The sequence below is a fragment of the Acinonyx jubatus genome, chromosome E4 (genome assembly GCF_027475565.1).
Source record: "Acinonyx jubatus isolate Ajub_Pintada_27869175 chromosome E4, VMU_Ajub_asm_v1.0, whole genome shotgun sequence".
In the NCBI taxonomy this organism is placed as follows: Eukaryota; Metazoa; Chordata; class Mammalia; order Carnivora; family Felidae; genus Acinonyx; species Acinonyx jubatus.
In genome coordinates this window covers 47,522,358-47,541,333 of record NC_069395.1, presented here as the reverse complement: position 1 = coordinate 47,541,333, position 18,976 = coordinate 47,522,358, and the positions used below count along the sequence as shown (strand labels likewise).

The 18,976-nt window shown below is 37.5% G+C and overlaps 1 protein-coding gene across 1 annotated transcript in view; it reads left to right on the top strand.

The window, feature by feature from the left end:
- Positions 1–18,976, top strand: part of AXDND1 (axonemal dynein light chain domain containing 1) — an 81,819-nt gene that overhangs the window by 45,510 nt on the left and 17,333 nt on the right. The window contains exons 12-20 of the mRNA XM_015075520.3: positions 1,018–1,138; positions 3,504–3,605; positions 4,669–4,832; positions 6,930–7,005; positions 9,109–9,343; positions 12,273–12,474; positions 13,288–13,381; positions 16,284–16,483; positions 17,353–17,449. Of these exons, the coding sequence (XP_014931006.1) occupies positions 1,018–1,138; positions 3,504–3,605; positions 4,669–4,832; positions 6,930–7,005; positions 9,109–9,343; positions 12,273–12,474; positions 13,288–13,381; positions 16,284–16,483; positions 17,353–17,449 (1,291 nt within the window). The remainder of the gene's footprint in view (positions 1–1,017; positions 1,139–3,503; positions 3,606–4,668; positions 4,833–6,929; positions 7,006–9,108; positions 9,344–12,272; positions 12,475–13,287; positions 13,382–16,283; positions 16,484–17,352; positions 17,450–18,976) is intronic.

Sequence of the window (18,976 nt, the reverse complement as noted above, 5' to 3'; positions counted from 1 at the left end):
GGAGGGGCAGAGAGAGGGGGAGACACAGAATCTGAAGCAGGCTCCAGCCTCTGAGCTGCCAGCACAGAGCCCGTCGTGGGGCTCTAATCCACGAGCCGTGAGATCATGACCTGAGCCAAAGTCGGACGCTTAACCAACTGAACCACCCAGGCACCCCTGGGCTTTGTGTTTTTAATGAAGAAGCCTGATTCAGGGTGCCTGGGTGGCTCAGTCAGTTAAGCATCAGACTATTGATGTCGACTCAGGTACTGATCTCATGGTCGTCATATCAAGCCCTGTGTCAAATTGGGCTCCGAGCTGTGCGTGGAGACTGCTTAAGATTGTCTCTCTCCCTATGCTCCTCCCCCATTTGCATGCGTGTGTGCATGTACACGTGGTCTCTCTCTCTCAAAAAAAGAATTCTAATTCTATTCTGTATCCTGAGTTTTTAAATGAGATATAGTGTTGTTATTCTGTTGGAATACCATGTTGTGAAAATTCTAGCAAATAAACAATATGAAGAAAAGTGTTTAGAGCAGGTAAAAGTATGTTGAATTTTTTACTTTAAGACTTTTATAAGCTTTATAAATGAAATGTGACTATTTTTTCTTCTATTTCACTGTATATTAGTGTTATTAACGTATCCAGCAATTATACCATAATTACTTTATGATGAGTTTTAAAGGAACAAATTGTCTATTTTAGAACAAAGTTGTTCATTTTATTAAAAAATTTTTTTTAAGTTTATTCATTTATTTTGAGAGAGAGACAGCATGCATGGGGGAGGGACAGAGAAAGAGGGAGAGAGAGACTCCCAGGGAGGCTCCTCGCTGTCAGCACAGAGCCCGACATGGGGCTCGAACTCACAAACCATGAGATAGTGACCTGAGCTGAAATCAAGAGTCAGGTGCTTAACCGACTGATCTACCCACATGCCCCCAAAGTTGTTTTTTTTTAAATGTCCACCATCATAACAATTATTCAATAAATGTGAATTCTCAAAAACAAAGTCTGTATATATTTTTTAATTTTTTTTAGGATTGTAGAAGAATACCATGACTTATACACGTTGCAAAGAGGAAGGATGGAGTGTGATATTAAACAGTTAATGTCAGAAAGAGATGTCTGGAGCTCAGCCACATATGAATTGGCCCTAAAGGTTGGTTCATCTGGAATCATAACTCAGACTTCTTTTTTGCTGGATCAGTTTTGCTTTACCATTTTTTTTTTTTTGCTTTATCATTTTTAATAATCTAGACAAAATTTAAAAAATGAAGATGTGTATTTAATTTATGAATAATGTGGCTATGATTGATGGGCCTTGAGAAAGGAAAGTTACATTTTTTTCTTTTGTTTCTTCTCTGTTGAGTACCTGGCTATTGCCCAGTTAAGGGCTCTTTTTCTCACCAGAATCTAAGAAGTATAAGGAAGAATACTTTTTCTATTGTTTGTGAGCATGTTAAAATTTTCAACTTCTGCTTATACTAATTATAAACTAGGAAGTGTTATTTATATTTTTTCGCACAGTGTAACCATATTAGGATTATATCACTTTGGTTCTATTACCTTGGCATCTAAGATGACAAATGAATTGAAATATGGCGGTCTGTAGGTCATTACTGTAATACTTTAGGCAAGTACCAAACATCTGGGACTTGTGTTTACTAAGTATTAGCCAGAAATTATGACCCTCAACATATTCACACTTTTGTCTCATTTTCCTCTGGAATGGTCAGACCTCATCTAGTATATAATGTTTCATCCTGTTGCAGAATTTTTAAATGACATGTCAAGAAGAAACAATCATGACAGTAAATATATAAGAATATATAAATCAGGGAGTAGGCATGTTCAGTAGGAATAAAGAAGACAAGTGAGTTTCTTCACTCTAGTAGTATTTAAACAATAGAGAACTGACCCCTTGTAGTGGCTTCTGTGGAAAAATACCTTGAATTGGTGGAGGCTTTGTGTTAGCTCATCCCTAAAGCCCCTCCCAACAGGAAATGACAGCTAGAATGTCACCTTCCTGAAAATAACGACTTTGTCCCTTTTGTTTGTGTCTGGATGCACAGTGTCTAGAAACAGTCACTCACTGAATGACTGTATAATTGGTTCCGTATACCAGTGGTTCTCAAAGTATGGTCCAAGGACACCCTGCGCCCCCTCCCTGCCTCACCAGGGATCCCTGAGACCCTTCCGTGAGGTGAAAACTAGTTTCTTCGTTATACTAAGAAGTTATTTGCCTTTTTCAGTCTCCTTTGCACACAAGTTACATTGGCTTTACAATGGGATGTTGCAGCCAACTGAATGCAGAAGCAAATATGAAAATCCAGCTCTATTAAGGCAGACATTAAAGAGATTTGTAAAAAAGTAAAACAATGATGTTCCTTTCATTATTTTTTTTGTTTTAGAAAATATAGTTATTTTTTCATAAAAATACTATTTATGTTAACATACAATGGATTTATTGTTATGTTTAAGTGAATTAACAAATACATACTTTATTTAAAAAAATTTATTTTATTTTATTTTTAACTCATTTTATTTTTTATTTTTTTAAATTTACATCCAAATTAGTTAGCATATAGTGCAACAATGATTTCAGGAGTAGATTCCTTAATGCCCCTTACCCCTTATCCATTTAGCCCATGCCCCCTCCCACAACCCCTCCAGTAACACTCAGTTTGCTCTCCATATTTTAGAGTCTCTTCTGTTTTGTCCCCCTCCCTGTTTTTATATTATTTTTGTTTCCCTTCCCTTATGTTCATCTGTTTTGTCTCTTAAAGTCCTCATGTGAGTGAAGTCATGTGATTTTTGTCTTTCTCTGACTAATTTTACTTCGCATAATACATTCCAGTTCCATCCACGTAGTTGCAAATGGCAAGATTTCATTCTTTTTGATTGCCGAGGAATACTCCATTGTGTGTGTGTGTGTGTGTGTGTGTATACACCACATCTTCTTTATCCATTCATCCATCGATGGACATTTGGGCTCTTTCCATACTTTGGCTATTGTTGATAGTGCTGCTGTAAACATGGGGGTGCACGTGTCCCTTTGAAATAGCACACCTGTATCCCTTGGATAAATGCCTAGTAGTGCAGTTGCTGGGTTGTAGTTCTATTTTGAATTTTTTGAGGAACCTCCATACTGTTTTCCAGACTGGCTGCACCAGCTTGCATTCCAAACAAATACATTTTAAATAAGTTCAGTTTTAATTTCCAAAATGGTAAATAGCAAATAGCTATATATAATGCATATGAACAAAAGCTCTTTGGAATCTTCGCTAATTTGTGAGAGCGTTGCTTGGGAGTCTGTGCTATATGTTATCCTTCAGTTTGGTTCCAGTTCAGTAGTTTTAGAAAACACAAATTTATGATTCAAATTAGCTCATGACTTAAATAACAAATTGTGATGGAGTTAATGATTCAATGGAAAATTGATACGTGAAATTGGTTTGGGTTTAATAAATCACAGTGGTTTATTAATATCTTAGGTTCCTCATTTCAGTACTTTTTTCAAATAGGTAATTGAAAGAAATAGAGTTGTGTTGGCTAAAAGACTTTACCTCAATGAAAAAGGCTGGAATAAATATGCTAAGCATTTCATCATACTGCTGTCAGCCAAGGTAAAGATCAGTTCACTTAAGTTATGGGAAAAGAGACTCCGGCCTTTGAGGGTTGAAACTGTAAGACGTGTTTGCTAAGTTTATAGGTTACATTTTAAATGTAGTTTTGTATTTGTGCTTTATTGTGGGTGGGATGAAAAATCTAAGGAAATGTAAACAAATGCTTTTTATATAATTGTCTTATATCCTAATTAAAGCACATTAAGCAATTTAAGTTAATAATACTGAAAATGTTATTTATAGACTTATTCTATTAGTGTCTAAGCTAAAAGTAAAATGTAGGTAGCTGTGCATTTTTTGCAATTTTATGTGAAAATTCAAAGAGCACACTTGGTCGAAAAGGAGAGAAGTGGCATTTAGTGTGTTCTGGGATCATACCATTTACAGTTGTCATTTAATTTAATTCTTTTTTAAAAATTTTTAAAGTTTATTTCTTTATTTTTGAGAGAGAGAAAGAGAGACAGACAGACAGGCAGAGAAAGGGAGTGCATGCGAGCAGGGGAGGGACAGAGAGAGAGGGAGAGAGAGAATCCCAAGCAGGTTCTACACTGTCAACAAGGAGCCTGATGTGGGGCTTGATCTCATGAGCTGTGAGATCATGATCTGAGCCAAAATCAAGAGTCAGACCCACTTAACCCACTGAGCCACCCAGGTGCCCTTTATAGTAGGGTCTTTATTTTTTGGATAAGAAAAATTAACCCCAAATAAATGAAATAGTATCCCCCAAGGTTACAAAGCCAATAACTGGCTAGGATTCACATTTGGTTTTGTTTGGCTTTGAAATTCCTGTTCTTTCCAATGTACCACACTACCTCCCATGAAAGTAGGGAAATTGGGCTCTTGTCCCTAATATTTTATGTACCATGGAAAATCTACCAACAAAGGCACTATGTGATGTTACTGATGATATTTTGAAGGAGAACTATCTTCTCAATTTTGATCCATTTTCTATGGATATCTCTAGTATTACAATATCAATACACTAATTAACATTATTAGCATATGCTAATAAGTATTGTGTGAATAAGTGAATAAGTGGTTTGATTTTATGCGTATTATCTAGGACACTGCAGACCTTGCACTGTTACAGAAATTGACACAGAAATGGCGAAACCTAATGAATAAATTTAAAAACGAAGTGGAACAAAATGAAGAATCTATAAGGGAGAGATTGCAAATTGTTAAGGATGGCCTTACCAAATGGCAGCAGTTTTTCAGAAATAATAGGTGGGTTACAAGAATCTTTTTTTTTTTAAAGGGTTTTGTTTTGTGGGTTTGTTTTATTTTAGAGAGAAAGGGGAAGAGAAAGAGTGCGGGGGGGGGGGGGGAGAGAGAGAGAGAGAGAGAGAGAGAGAATGAATCTTAAGCAGGCTCTACCCTGAACGTGGAGCCCAGTGAGGGGCTTGATCCTATGACCCCAGGATCATGACCTGAGCCAAAATCAAGGGTTGGATGCTCAATTGACTGAACCACCCAGTTGCCCTGGGTCTACAAGACTCTTGGTTTTGATTATATTGTGTCATGTCTGGTAACTGAGTCCAATTCTTTCTTTCTCTCTGGTTTTCTTTTACCATGTAATAACTCTAACATTGATTTTGGTGGGGTAACTAGCAGCCTTTCCAAGGGTGCAGTCCTGCTAGGAGCTTGAGTGGTTTTGTGGTTTCTGGTGCTAACCATCTCTATAGTCCATCCTGACCTCTTTACCCAACTGCTGCCTCTATTTCAGTTCAGCTTGTTTCCTTTTCTTTCCTCCCCTCTTCTTCCCTCCCCTCCCCTCCTCTCCTTCCCTTCCCTCTCCTCTCCTCCCCTCTCCTCCCCTCCCCTCCCCTCCCCTCTCCTCCCCTCCTCTCCTTCCCCTCCCTCTCCTCCCCTCCCCTCCCCTCACTTCCCCTCCCCTCACCTCCTCTCCCCTCTCCTCTCCTCTCCTCTCCTCTCCTCTCCTCTCCTCTCCTCTCCTCTCCTCTCCCTCTCCTCTCCTCTCCCCTCTCCTCTCCTCTCCCCTCTCCTCTCCCCTCTCCTCTCCTCCCCTCACTTCCCCTCTCCTCACCTCCTCTCTCCTCCCCTTCCCTCCCCTCCCCTCCCTCTCCTCTCGTTTCCTTTTCTCTCATGTCAACATATGTCATTATTATTGGCAAACCTGAATATCTAGATCCATCTGCATGTGCAGAGAAATAGAACCAGTGGGTGGCAGTTATAAGGAGATTGATTTTGATTGCTGTTATACTTTATAACAATTAGAGAAATCTGACAATGGCTGCCTATAAAGTAGTTAAGTCAAGGTGGGATGATGAAATCACAGCTAAAGTTAGTGGGAATCTGGACTTTGAATCTAGTCTTGACTCAATGATTTCTAAGGTTTTTTAAAACTTTAAGATGCTTGGTTTGTTGAGGAAACACATTTAGGAACCAGTTCCATTTCAGATTGAGGACAATGGTATCGGTTTTTCAGATCCTCTAAGGTTTTCCAGTTAGTAGATTTTTTGGAAGTTCTGGAAGCTGAAGCTGGTACATATCCAAGCTGGTGACTACTGCCATTTCCTGTTTTTGCTGTTTGTTGACTCTTAGCTGGTTAGGGGAGCACAGAGAGCAGGAGGGTTCACTTTTCCCTTTCTCTTCAAGAACTTCTTTATCAAGAGCTTTCGCCTTGTGAGACTTCAGAGATATTAAAAGAAACTCTTTCTTGCCAGAAGTTGGGACTCCTGAACTAAATGTTGAGTCTTAATTATTCATTAGGCTTCCTATTCATTACGTACTGTTTTGGCTGCTGTATTTAACAGGACTTATTCTTATGATGATCTAATTTTGGGTGTCAGAGACCCAGACACTGCCCTGTCAGTACTGTTATGGCCTCTGACCTTATAACTTGATTGCTCAGGTCTGATTGGAGCCTGAATTTATGTTTATACTTATATTTATATTTGCAAATTTAAAGATGAATGCCTGTAAGGAAAGGGGCTAACCCTGGAAGGCATGCTTGGAAATCATTCAGGAGAAACATAATGTTATTATGCAGTATACAGATTCATGATTTTCTTTCTTTTTTTTTTTTTAAATGTTTTTATTTCTTTTTGAGACAGAGAGAGACAGAGCATGAGCAGGGGAGGGGCAGAGAGAGAGGGAGACACAGAATCTGAAGCAGGCTCCAGGCTCTGAGCTGTCAGCACAGAGCCTGACGCAGGGCTCGAACTCACGGACTGTGAGATCATGACCTGAGCTGAAGTCGGACGCTCAACCGACCGAGCCACCCAGGCGCCCCAGATTCATGATTTTCTTTGTTGATACACTGTTCTGAGACCCTGCTCTTATTCTTTTTCCTTCTTCCAGTGAAAAAGACATTTTATCTCCTGATAAAGAAAATATATTTGAATCAGTTATTCCAGATTTCAAGCGGTGGCAAAAGGTAAGACATTCTAATGAACTGTTTGGTAATCAAAGTGCTGTTTGTAAATTGCCACTCTTCACCAATGAATGAGTCACATCTCATCCTTTAAGAATGCCATATGGCATTTTATGAAAGACAAAATAGCAAGACTCCAGGGACTTTTAAAAATACACTTAAGTATTTTATTTTCAGTTCTATTTTAGATTTGGGGGCCAAATAAAGTTAGGCTGCCAGAAAAAAATGGGAAAAGATACTTGGGCGGCAGTGAGGGTCATTCTGATTCTCTCTTCTAATCATCAGATAGAAGTAACGTTTGTGCCTCTCCCGTACCTGGCTTTTGTCTCAAGAACAACTTGGACCTTTAAAATTCAGAACGTCTTTTTTAAAAATTGGGGTACGATATAGACATACCGTAAAATATACCAGTTTAGTGATTTTTAAGTGTGCACTTCAGTGGCATTAAGTGTACTTATTGTTTGTTGTGCACCCGTCACCACCGTCCATGTCCAGACTTGATTCATCTTCCTGAACTGAAACTTTACCCAATAAACACCAAGCCTCCTCTATTTCCTTCTCCCCTGGCCCCTGGCAACCACCATTGTGCTTTCCGTCTCTATATTTTTGACTACTCTGGGCACTGGAACTACAGTATCTGTCCCTTTGTGACTTATTTCCTTTAGCATAATGTCCTTAAGGTTCATCTGTCTGGTAGCATGTGTCAGAATTTCCTTCCTTTTATAGGCTGAGTAATACTCCACTGCATGTATATACTACACTTTGTTTATTAATAACATACATACATACATACATACATACATACATACATACATTTATTTATTTATTTATTTATTTTAGGTTTATTTATTTTGACAGCAAGATAGAGCATGAGCACGGGAGGGGCAGAGAGAGAGGGAGAGAGAGAATCCCAAGTAGGCTTCAAGCCATCAACACAGAGCCTGACACGGGGCTTGAACTCACAAACTGTGAGAATGTGACCTGAGCCCAAATTAAGAGTCAGTTGCCCAACCGACTGAACCACTGGGGCCCCAGTAACATCTTTTTAAAAGAGTTTGAGCTTTGAAAATAGATTTCATTAATCAAACTACTGTTATGTCCTAGCAGTCTGACAAAGGAAAATATATAAGATATTGAAATCCTCCAAAGTGAATGTGAGACTCATGGCCTGAAGAAGTCTCATCCAGATCCCAGGAAGCCGTTTTCTTGTCTTATGGAATGACTAGAGCAGAATATTCTCAAAATTGAGGATGTTTTTTGTCCTATTTATCATATAGCTAGTTTAGTGACTTTACTGTTTATCTGACAATTTTGACATTGAATAGGTAAGATTGAAAAAAAATCATGCTGCTTTATTTAGTAGGAATAATAATTCTCATTCATTAAGCACTTTGTCAGGCTGAAGGTACTTTCCATACATTACCACACGTACGCTTCATGTCAGACAAGGGATACAGGTTTTATAATCCCTGTGCCAGATGTGGAAGTGAAATTTAGAGATGTTAAGTAATTTACTGAAGTTGTCTATAAATGGTAACTGGCAGAGTCAGACCAGTCCAGGTCTCTCTAGCTCCCAAATCCTTGCCCTTAATTGCTCTGCTACATTGCTTCTTTGTACTAATTCCTCTTTTTGAAGCATGGGTGATTTGTTTGCATTTTCTGAGTCACAAATATGTAAATTGCACTTTTATAGGCTTTGGACTTGGGGTTAGACAAATAGAACGCAACAGATACATTCTAGCAACTTTCCCAGTCTAATGGGGATCACGTAAACAGGTATATTATATCCTCACCAAAGCACATAGTAATTAAACATGCTCAGCTCCCTGGTCCTTCTTTGCCTGTCATTCGTTTTTACTCAAATAGGACTTAATTATTTTCATTTTGGTAAGCTATGGGTTATCTTATGGGGTGTTATAATTAATTTAAATTCACTTAATTTTGAAAATGAAGCTATGTCATATGAAAAAATGGTATGAACAGATAGTAATAGGATATGTAACTCCAAAATAATTGGTAGATGCTGGGAATTAAAGATCTGGGTAGACTTTGATGAAATCATTAGGGAATAATAGTCTAATTTCCTTACCCTCTCTCATTCTCTAGATGCTGAATGAAGATAAAGAAAAGTTTACTGGAGATTGTCTGGTGTCAAAGTATGATTCTCTCAAGATTATTAAACATTTACAGGAAAACTGGACAGATATTGGGTTTGGGATATTTGGTCGCCATAAAAGTATGGAGGGGGAGCTGCCACCAGAGCAACAGCACATGAAGGAAATTGTGAAAACCATTGGAAGACTCTACAAAGAATTTGAAATAAGAATAAATGGGGATAATGGTAAGAAAAAAACAATGATACAATGCTTGACATTATGACATTATAAAGCATTTTGATAGTAATTATTATTTGTATTACAATTACTATTTAAAAATCTAAATAATAGTGATTATATTTATAATACAACTAATATTTAAAATCAAAATAATACATACACATGGTTTTAAAAATTAAGCAAAAGAAAGCACTGAGCACTGCTTTATTGAGATGTAATTCATATGCAATGCAACTCCCTGTTTAAAGTATACAATTCAGTGATTTTTACTACATTCACAGATATGAGCCACCATTACCACAGTCAATTATAGAATATTTTTCTCAAAAGAAACCCTGTACCCTTTAGCTCTCGCTCTTTTGTCCTCCCATCCCTGATTTTCTGTCTCTGTGGATTTCTCTATTCTGGACTTTCGTATGAATGGGATCATATAGTACGTGATGTTTTGTAACTGACTTCTTTCATTTAGCGTAATGTTTTAAAGGTTTACCTATGTTTTAGCATGTGTCAGTACTCTATTCATTTTTATAATGAATACATTCCATTGTATGTGTATATCACATTTTGTATATCATTTCTTTTTTATATATAGTTTCTTTTTTTAATGTTTATTTTTGAGAGAGAGAGAGAGAGAGAGAGAGAGAGAGAGAGCGTACACACAAGTGGGGGAGGAGCAGACAGAGGGGGACAGGGAATCTGAAGCAAGCTCTGCATTGATAGCAGAGATCCTGATGTGGGGCTTGAACTCACAAACCACAAGATCATGACCTGAGCTGAAGTTGGACACTTAACCAACTGAGCCACCCAGGTGCCCCTTGTGTATCATTTCATACATTGATGGACATTTGGGTTGTTTCTACTTTTTGGCTATTATGAATAATGCTGGTAAAAAATTTTGTTTACATATTTCTGTGTGGAAATAGTTGTCATTTCTCTTAGGTATATATCTAGGAGTAAAGTTGTTGGTCAACTAGTAACTCTATCTTTAAGTTTTTGAGAACTGTCACACTGTTTTCAAAGACGCTGGATCGTTTTATATGCCCATCCCCAGTATATGAAGGTTCTAGTTTCTCCACATCCTTGCCATCGTTGTCTGACTTTTTGATTCTAGCCATACTAGTGAATGTGTAATAGTATCTCATTGTGGTTTTGAGTTATGTTTTTCTGATGATTACGGACGTTGGTATTTTTTAAGGCTTATTAGCCATTTATGTTTCTTCTTTGGAGAACTGTCTATTCAGACAGATCCTTTGTCCATGTTTTAATTGGGTTATTTGTTTTTCTGTTATTGAGTTGTAAGAGTTCTTTATAGGTACAAAAGCTTTTTCAGATATATGAATTGTAAGTATTTTCTATGATTCTATGGGATGTTTTTTTCATTTTTTTGATGGTGTCCTTTGCAGTGCAAAAATTTTTAATTTTGATGAAGTTCAATTTATCTTTTTTTTCTTTTCTTTTTTGTTTGTGCTTCCAGGGCCATGTCTGTGAATCCTCTTCCAAATTTAAAGTCATGAAGTTTATCCTTATGTATTCTAAGAGTTTTACGATTTTTGCTCTTATGTTATGGTATTTGACCATTTCGAGTAATTTTTGTATATTGTGTGAGGTAAAGGTCTAACTTCATTCTCTTGCGTGTGAATATCTAATTATCCCACTACCATTTTTTAGAAAGGTATTTCCCACATTTAAAGGCCTTGACACCCTTGTCAAAAATTAGTTGATGGTAGTGGTTTATTTCTGGACTCCCAATTCTTTTCCATTGATGTATATGTCTGTCATTGTGTCAGTATCAAACTATGTTAATTACTCTTGCTTTGTAGTAAGTTTTAAAATTGATAAGTGTGAGGAGTCCTACTTTATGTGTTTTATGATTATTTTGGCCATTTTGAGTCACTTCCAATTCCATCTGAATTTTAGAAACAGCTTATTAATTTCTATAAGGAGAGGATATGCTTGGATTCTGATAGGGATTTTATTACATCTATGGATCCGTTTGGGCAGGTTTGACATTTTAACAATGTGAAATCTTCCAATCCATGAACATGGGATGTTTTTCCAATTATTTGGATCTTTAGTTTCTTTTAACAGTGTTTTCTACAATTCTGAGAATGTTTTGCACTTCCTCTTCTCCTCCCCCTCCCCCTCCCCCTCCTCCTCCTCCTCCTCCTTCTTCTTCTTTCTTCTTTCTTCTTTCTTCTTTCTTCTTTCTTCTGTCTTCTTTTTTAGGAGTGGTCAAAAGAACAGATATGAACTTATTTATTTTATGTTTTTGTTTTGTTTTCAGGAATAGAATTTAGTGCTTTATCACTTACATATAACACCCAGTGCTCATCGCAACAAGTGTTTTCCTCAATGCCTCTCATCCCTTTAGCCCTTCCTCCCCCTCCACCCAACACCCCACTAGCAACCTTCAGTTTGTTCTCTGTATTTAAGAGTCTCTTATGGTTTGTCTCCCTCTCTGTTTTTTCTTTTTTATTAATGTTTATTTATTTTTGAGACAGAGAGAGACAGAGCATGAATGGGGGAGGGTCAGAGAGAGAGGGAGACACAGAATCCGAAACAGGCTCCAGGCTCTGAGCTGTCAGCACGGAGCCCAATGCGGGGCTCGAACTCACAGACTGTGAGATCATGACCTGAGCCGAAGTCGGACGCTCAACCGACTGAGCCACCCAGGCGCCCCTCCCTCTCTTTTTTATATTATTTTTGCTTACCTTCCCTTATGTTCATCTGTTTTGTATCTTAAATTCCATATATGAGTGAAATAATAAAAGATTTATCTTTTTCTGAGTGGCTTATTTCACTTAGCCTAATACATTCTAGTTCCATCCGTTATATTACAATATAATTTATTATTTATTGGCATTTTATAATTTAGTATTAAAATGGCAGACTTATGACTACTTTTAAAAGTTATTACTTTTCTCACTTTTCTAGGTATCTCTAAAATTCTTTCAAGTTTGATTAGTTCTCTTGAATTCTGTTCTTTCAAGATGGAAAGTGTCCTGGAGTTTCCTGAAATGCATCGTAAAGAATACGAGGAACTTAATGAAAAAATTAATGAAATAATATCTCAGTTGGATGCCTCATTAAACATTGTTGGTACCATCCCTCCGTATATAGACACGGATTCTGGCTCGTAAGTTCCCATAGCTTTCTACTGGACAGAAGGGAATCCCCACTTCTCCATTGCATTTTCCCATTACCTAGCCTCAGTGACAGGCAAGGGGTGGGGGTGGGGGTCCGAGGAGAAACCTTGGATGTCCTTTTCCTTCCAGGAAAAAAGCCCTCAACTGGGAACTGGAAGATGAGGGAGCTCTGTGTCCATAACTCCAGCAGTCTGGAGTGGAGTGTCTGCCTCACTGAGCACCGAGGGGAAAGAGAGAGAAGGGTCTTGTTCCAAATACCGTAGACTCTCCTTGCCTTTCTTATTGAATTTTCACAGATTGTCTTGACCACATGTTTCTGCGGTTGCTGTTTGTTCCAGAGGCTTTCAGTCGTTTGGTTTTGTTGTGTTTTTCTAACAGTTCTCACCTAGATTCACTAAGGAGTGGATCAGCTTTGCTCCTCACACTGTCATGTTGGAAACTGATCTCTTGAGAATTTTAAAATTCATTTTTCTCACTTTGTGATCTCACTGCCTAGAAGTGAATGTAAAGGGTAGGAGTGTGAGTTTCTACAGTAGAGAGTTAGCACTGAAGGTAAGATCTACATTGTCCCAAGAGCATCATGCCAGTTGCTACCTGCATGGGGTTAGGAAGGCGATGACAATGAATAAGCCATTATACCAGGTGATTTAAGGTTTTGATTCACCTTTCCTGAATTCACAAACAATTGGCAACACCTGAGTTTACTAGGTCCGGTGAAATAAAACCCTTTCTTTTAGCTGATAGTTTAACTTTTATACTCTATGTGAGTCACTTATCTTTATTTTGTTTGACTTTTCCTTCAGGGTGCTTCAAGCACAAATATTTAACATGATTCAACAATGGCTTTTGAAGATAGGCAATGAGATTAACAATGGTAACATTGAACTTCAGCACCAGGTATGTACTTGTAGGGGTTTATGAAATTATATTTTGCCTTGGCTGGGAGTTTTCTTAAAAGAAAAACTAGGTCATAACTATCCAATTGGAGCAGGAGGTTGGGAGGGCAAAATGGGAACTTATGTGATGTAATTACTCAAATGATTTGTATGGATATTTATTTTTAAATTTTATTTTACTTTATTTTTCTTCTTGAGAGAGTGTGCAGGGGAGAGAGAGAGACAGAAACAGAGAAAGAGGTAGAGACAGAGAATCTTAAGCAGGTTTCATGCTGAGTGTGGATCCCACAACCGTGGGATCATGACCTGAGCTGAAGTCAAGAGTCCCAACGCTTAACCAACTGAGCCACCCAGGCGCCCCTGATTCTAATTTTAAATTCAGCTATGAACCTAAATTCAGCATGCCCTCGATTCTACCATTTAATCTCTACAATACAACTTTGAAACGAAGATAATAATGTTTCTGTTTGTTTATTAGGGATAGTTCAAGGATCAATTAATATTTTATGTAAGCAAAAATTAGTTATTTGAATGAGGGTATAAATCCAGGCCATTGATATAGGAAAGAACAGTTAGGAATTTATTTACTTTGAGAAGCAGCAGGGGTATAGCTTGTGAATGTGTGGGGAAATATCTTTAACTTGTGAAATCACAAGTCAGGAAGAGTTGCCCTTTTCCTGATGTGTTAATTAAGTTATAAAAACACGCTCATCAACATTCCTTTAGGTCATTAACAACCTTTCCTTCCGAGGTGGGAAGCTTGGGTTTTAGTACCAGCTAGGCTCCCAAGTTTGATTTTTATTTGTCCATTTAACAACATTTATTAAGCACTTAATTCTCTATCAAGTACTATGTGTGGTTTTGAGGGATAAAATGATGGCCCATGTCTTAAAGAGACACATAGGCTAATTGAGGTGACAGATGTGCAAACAGTTCTAATAGACATGTGTACAGAACAGTATAGAAACGTGGGGAAAGGATCAAGTTAAAGCCAGTGGAAGTTAAAAAGACTTCTCAGAGTAGGTCATGTGTAAGCCTGGAAGAATACTTAGGGACTCATCAAACAGAGAAAGGGGATAGGGCATTTGAAGGGTATGGCATGTTTGACTTTTGCATTTCATGATGTTTTCTGCATTTTATGTCTGGGACCGAGCCTCAGCAAACACCATAATGCAGAACTTCCAAAACTTGACTGGTTCCCACTGCTGCCTGTGCCTCAGTGTTCTCGCACTCCTAAACCAAAAGAAACCCCTCACAGTTCAGTTTATTAAGTAGATAGTTTCGAACAACTTACTAAATATTTGTGTCCTAATAACTTAGTAACTGTTTGGAAAAGCAATACGTGTGAAAATAGTTAAACAAGGAGGCCATTATACTGGGGTAGCTCTGGTCCCTTTGGTAGCCTCTATAAACAAACCAAAGCCGGAGTCAGTACACTTGAATCTAAGAAAACAAAACTCAAGGACTGATCATAAACAGGCAACTAGATTTTCTTGAATATGAAAAAATGGAACTCAGGAACATCTGTCACAAGAGCCAAATAACTAAATTTCCCAAAAAAGGCAACATTTGAGTTACAGTCAATTAAATAATTGCATTGCTTTGCTTCAGTGTCTTCTCTATAAAAATCTTTTTCCTGGCCCCTGCCTGCAGAATGCCCCTGACCATTTTTTGGTTTTGACACGGCCTGATTCCAATTGCTTGCTCAAATAAGCTTTGCAAAATTTAATGTCTTAGTTTAACTTTTTAGATATACATACGTTGAAAGAAAAAGAAACCCTTTTATTCTCATTTAATCAACATTATTTACTAATACAATGTATGCACTTAACTACTGGACAACTTCTCTAACCTTGAAACCTGATGGGACGGTGCCACCCTCATTTCTTGTTGAACCTCGGTTTTCCCAAAGTACTTTTTTTTTTTTTTTTAACCAAACAACCACCAATAAAACCAGCTTTGCCAAGGAAAGATGTCATCAAAAGTGATAGAGTGCATCCAGTGTTGAAACTGTGAACTATGTCAAGTTCATGCTGTGCTGATAGGTGTCACACATCACTGTTACTTCCCTCAAGAATTTAAAACCCCATGACATCCTTGAGAATTTACTTCAGAGCTCTGCAATGTCTTAGTGCACAATTGGGGAACTGCAGCTTTAATGGGTTAATACCCTTGACCAAACTACAGAGGAAGAGGGTAGTTTAATGTAGTATAATGAGCGAAAGAAAACAAGGTTATTCTAGCTGAGTAGTGATGATTTGATTTCATTAAGAATGGTAGTGTTCATATGTGGATCTTGAGAAACTTAACAGAAGACCATGGGGGAAGGAAGGGGAAAAAATAGTTACAAACACAGAGAGAGGGAGGCAAACCGTAAGAGACTCTTAAATACAGAGAACAAACTGAGGGTGGATGGGGGAGTCGGGCAGAATGGGTGATGGGCATTGAGGAAGGCACTTGTTGGGATGAGCACTGGGTGTTGTATGTAAGTGGTGAACCATGGGAATCTACCCCCAAAACCAAGAGCACACTTTACATACTGTATGTTAGCCAATTTGACAATAAATTATGTTAAAAAAAAAAAAAAAAGAATGATAGTGTTGTTGGAGCACCTGGGTGACTCAGTCATTTGAACTTCCGGGAAACTCTTGGTTTCCCCTCAGGTCATGATCTCAAGGTCATGAGATCGAGCGCCCTGTTTTGGTCTCTGTGCTGGGTGTGGAGGCTATTTCGGATTCTCTCTCTGTTCCTCTCCCTCTGTCCCTACCCCCCTCAAAAAAAAAAAAATGGTAGTGTTGTTGCAAGTTAGACACAGGTATGCTTCCTATTTTTAAATTTGGTATGGTTTTTACTGTTTGATTTATTTAAAATAAGTCATTTATGTTATAATCATGTTTTAACAGATGGATGAGTTGCATATATCTATGATCCAGTGGATGGTAAGCTTGCTGATTTTAATGGTGCCTGACTTTACTGACCAAGACACTCTCCCAAAGTTGGAAAAGGAAAGTGCTGAGAAACATGATGTAAGAGTTGCAAAGTTAGAGCTGGACGCAATCGCACTGGCCAGAAAGTTGTCGCAATACTCCAGCTATTTGAGCAGGTGAAACTATCTGATTATTTTATTATTGTCCTTTTGAAGATTAAATGTGACATAAAGCAGAGGTGATAAGGGCAGTGAGGTAGCAGCAATCAGGGATTGTTTTCAAACCTTGAAAGAAATATTAGTTCAGTTTTTAAACCAGCTTCAACACTGCCCGGTTGAAATATGTGATTTTAGTGTTTTCCCATTGGCTTTAGAATTCTTTTGAACACAGTGTTACCATAGGCAAGTTGGGAAGTGTATACTTATACGGGAGAATTAGTAAAAAGAAAACCAGATCAAACCAAAAAGGCTCACTTGTTTGCATTAATAAGATACATCTTGCATGTTTGCACACACTGCGGGGGCGGGGGGGGGATTTTTGAAGAAGCTTGTAATTCCCTATGTAATCCCATGCAAAACTGAACGTACACTTATATTCACTAAATCTATTTAGTTTCACCAAACACCAACTGAAACGTCTCTTAAAAAACAAAACCCAAATGAAAAAACCCCTATATCTGAAAAGCTAGAAGATTCTTATCAAATACAGATAAAGTCTGAAAAATTGTAATTTTTTAACTAGGAAGCATATGTTAGTACAATTGCTTCCAATTCAGGAAGTAGCTTTTATTTTCATTCAATGTTACCCATGGTCAAGAGTGAGAAGAATGAAGAGGAGGAACAGGACAAGGGTGAGAAACTTGAGAGACAGATTATTTTCCTTTGTGAGTCAATAGTTTAATTATTACGGTAAACATCCATGGTATCTGAATTTAAAACACTTAGAAGAGGAACCAATAATAAATAGGTCATGCTGTGTGTGTGTGTGTGTGTGTGTGTGTGTGTGTGTGTGCGTGCTTTTATTTATTTTATTTTATTTTTTCCAGTTGTTGCAAAGGGATGGTAACAGCTATGGCTCTGAATAAAGCAGGTCACTTAGAAAAAAATCCTACTAAGGATCTTCATGAACTGAATGAGATGAAGGTAACACTATCTTCCCCTTTTGTTTTGTTTGTTTGTTTTAGCAGACTTCTTAGGTTGACTTGTATTACAACAAACTACACGTATTTAAGGTGTACAGTCTGGTAATTTCTAAATTATGGATACACCCATAAAATGATTATTATTTAAAAAAAAGGAAAATATCTAACACATTCAAAGTTTCCTTATACCCCTTTGTAATCTCTCCTTCCAGCGTCATCCTGCCCCCATGCAAGGTCTGATCCATTTTCTAACACCAAAGATTATTTTTATTGTCTAGAATATGTAAATAGACTCATTCAGAATGTGTACTTTTTTGATCTGACTTCGTTACTTGGCATAATTATTTTGAGAATCTCACATATTGTTGCTCTTATTAAAATTGCATGCTTTTTAGTGCTGAGTAGTATTTCATTATATGGATATACACAATTTATCCATTCTCTGTTGATGGGCATTTGAATGCCAGTTTGGGTTATTACAAAGCTTTAATGCATATTCATGTATATATGCATCTCTTTCATTTCTCTTGAGCAGATATCTAGGAATGGAATGTCTAAGTCACATGGTATGTATGTGTTGAACGTTTTAAGAACTGTCAAATTATCCTCCAATGTGGTTAAACCATTTTATACTCCCGCCAGCAGTATATGAATGTTCCCCCTGGCCACTTCCTCACCAATACTCACCGTGGTCTGTCATCCATAGTGGATATTGTTCTAGACATTCTGTTGTGTTCTCTTGATCTGTTTGTTGACATTGTCACCATTATCCAGCGGTCTTGATTACTATGGTCATAGAAGAAGTTTTGAAATCCAGTAGTGTGTATCCTTCAAATTTGTTCTTCTTTTTCAAGATTGATCAAGCCGCCTGGATTAAAATCCAAGTGCTTTGCTTAACTATATATATGACCTTGAGCAAGATGATCAATTGCTCTGTCCTTCAGTTTCTACATCAAAAAAATGAGAAGAATAATGGTACATATCTCTGTTCTCCTCACAAGAAAAAAATTTGTAACTATGTATGGTGACAGATATTAACTAGGCTTATTGTGGTGATCATGTTGCAATATACGCAAATATTGACTCATCACGTTGTTCACCTGAAACGAATATAATGTTATTTTTTGTGTGTGCATTTGTTTTGGGGTTAATCCATTTTTTTAAATTTTAATTTTTTAAATTAATTACGTTTTTAATTAAATTGCAGTTAACATTACAGTATTATATTAGTTTCAAGTATACAATATAGTGATTCAACAATTCCCTGCATCACAAGTGCCCTCCTTAATCCTCATCGCTTATTTCACCCATCCCCCCACCCACTTCCACTCTGGTAACCATCAGTTTGTTCCCAGTGTAATGTTATTTCAATTATACCTCATAAAAAATAATAGCACATATTACATACTGAATGAATTAATATTGCACATGCTTAGAACAGAGTCTGGCCTATGATTAAAGCCAATTAAATGTGGGCTATTTCTATTGTTATTGCTATGCAATCACAGTTGACCTGGTCAGCTGCGAA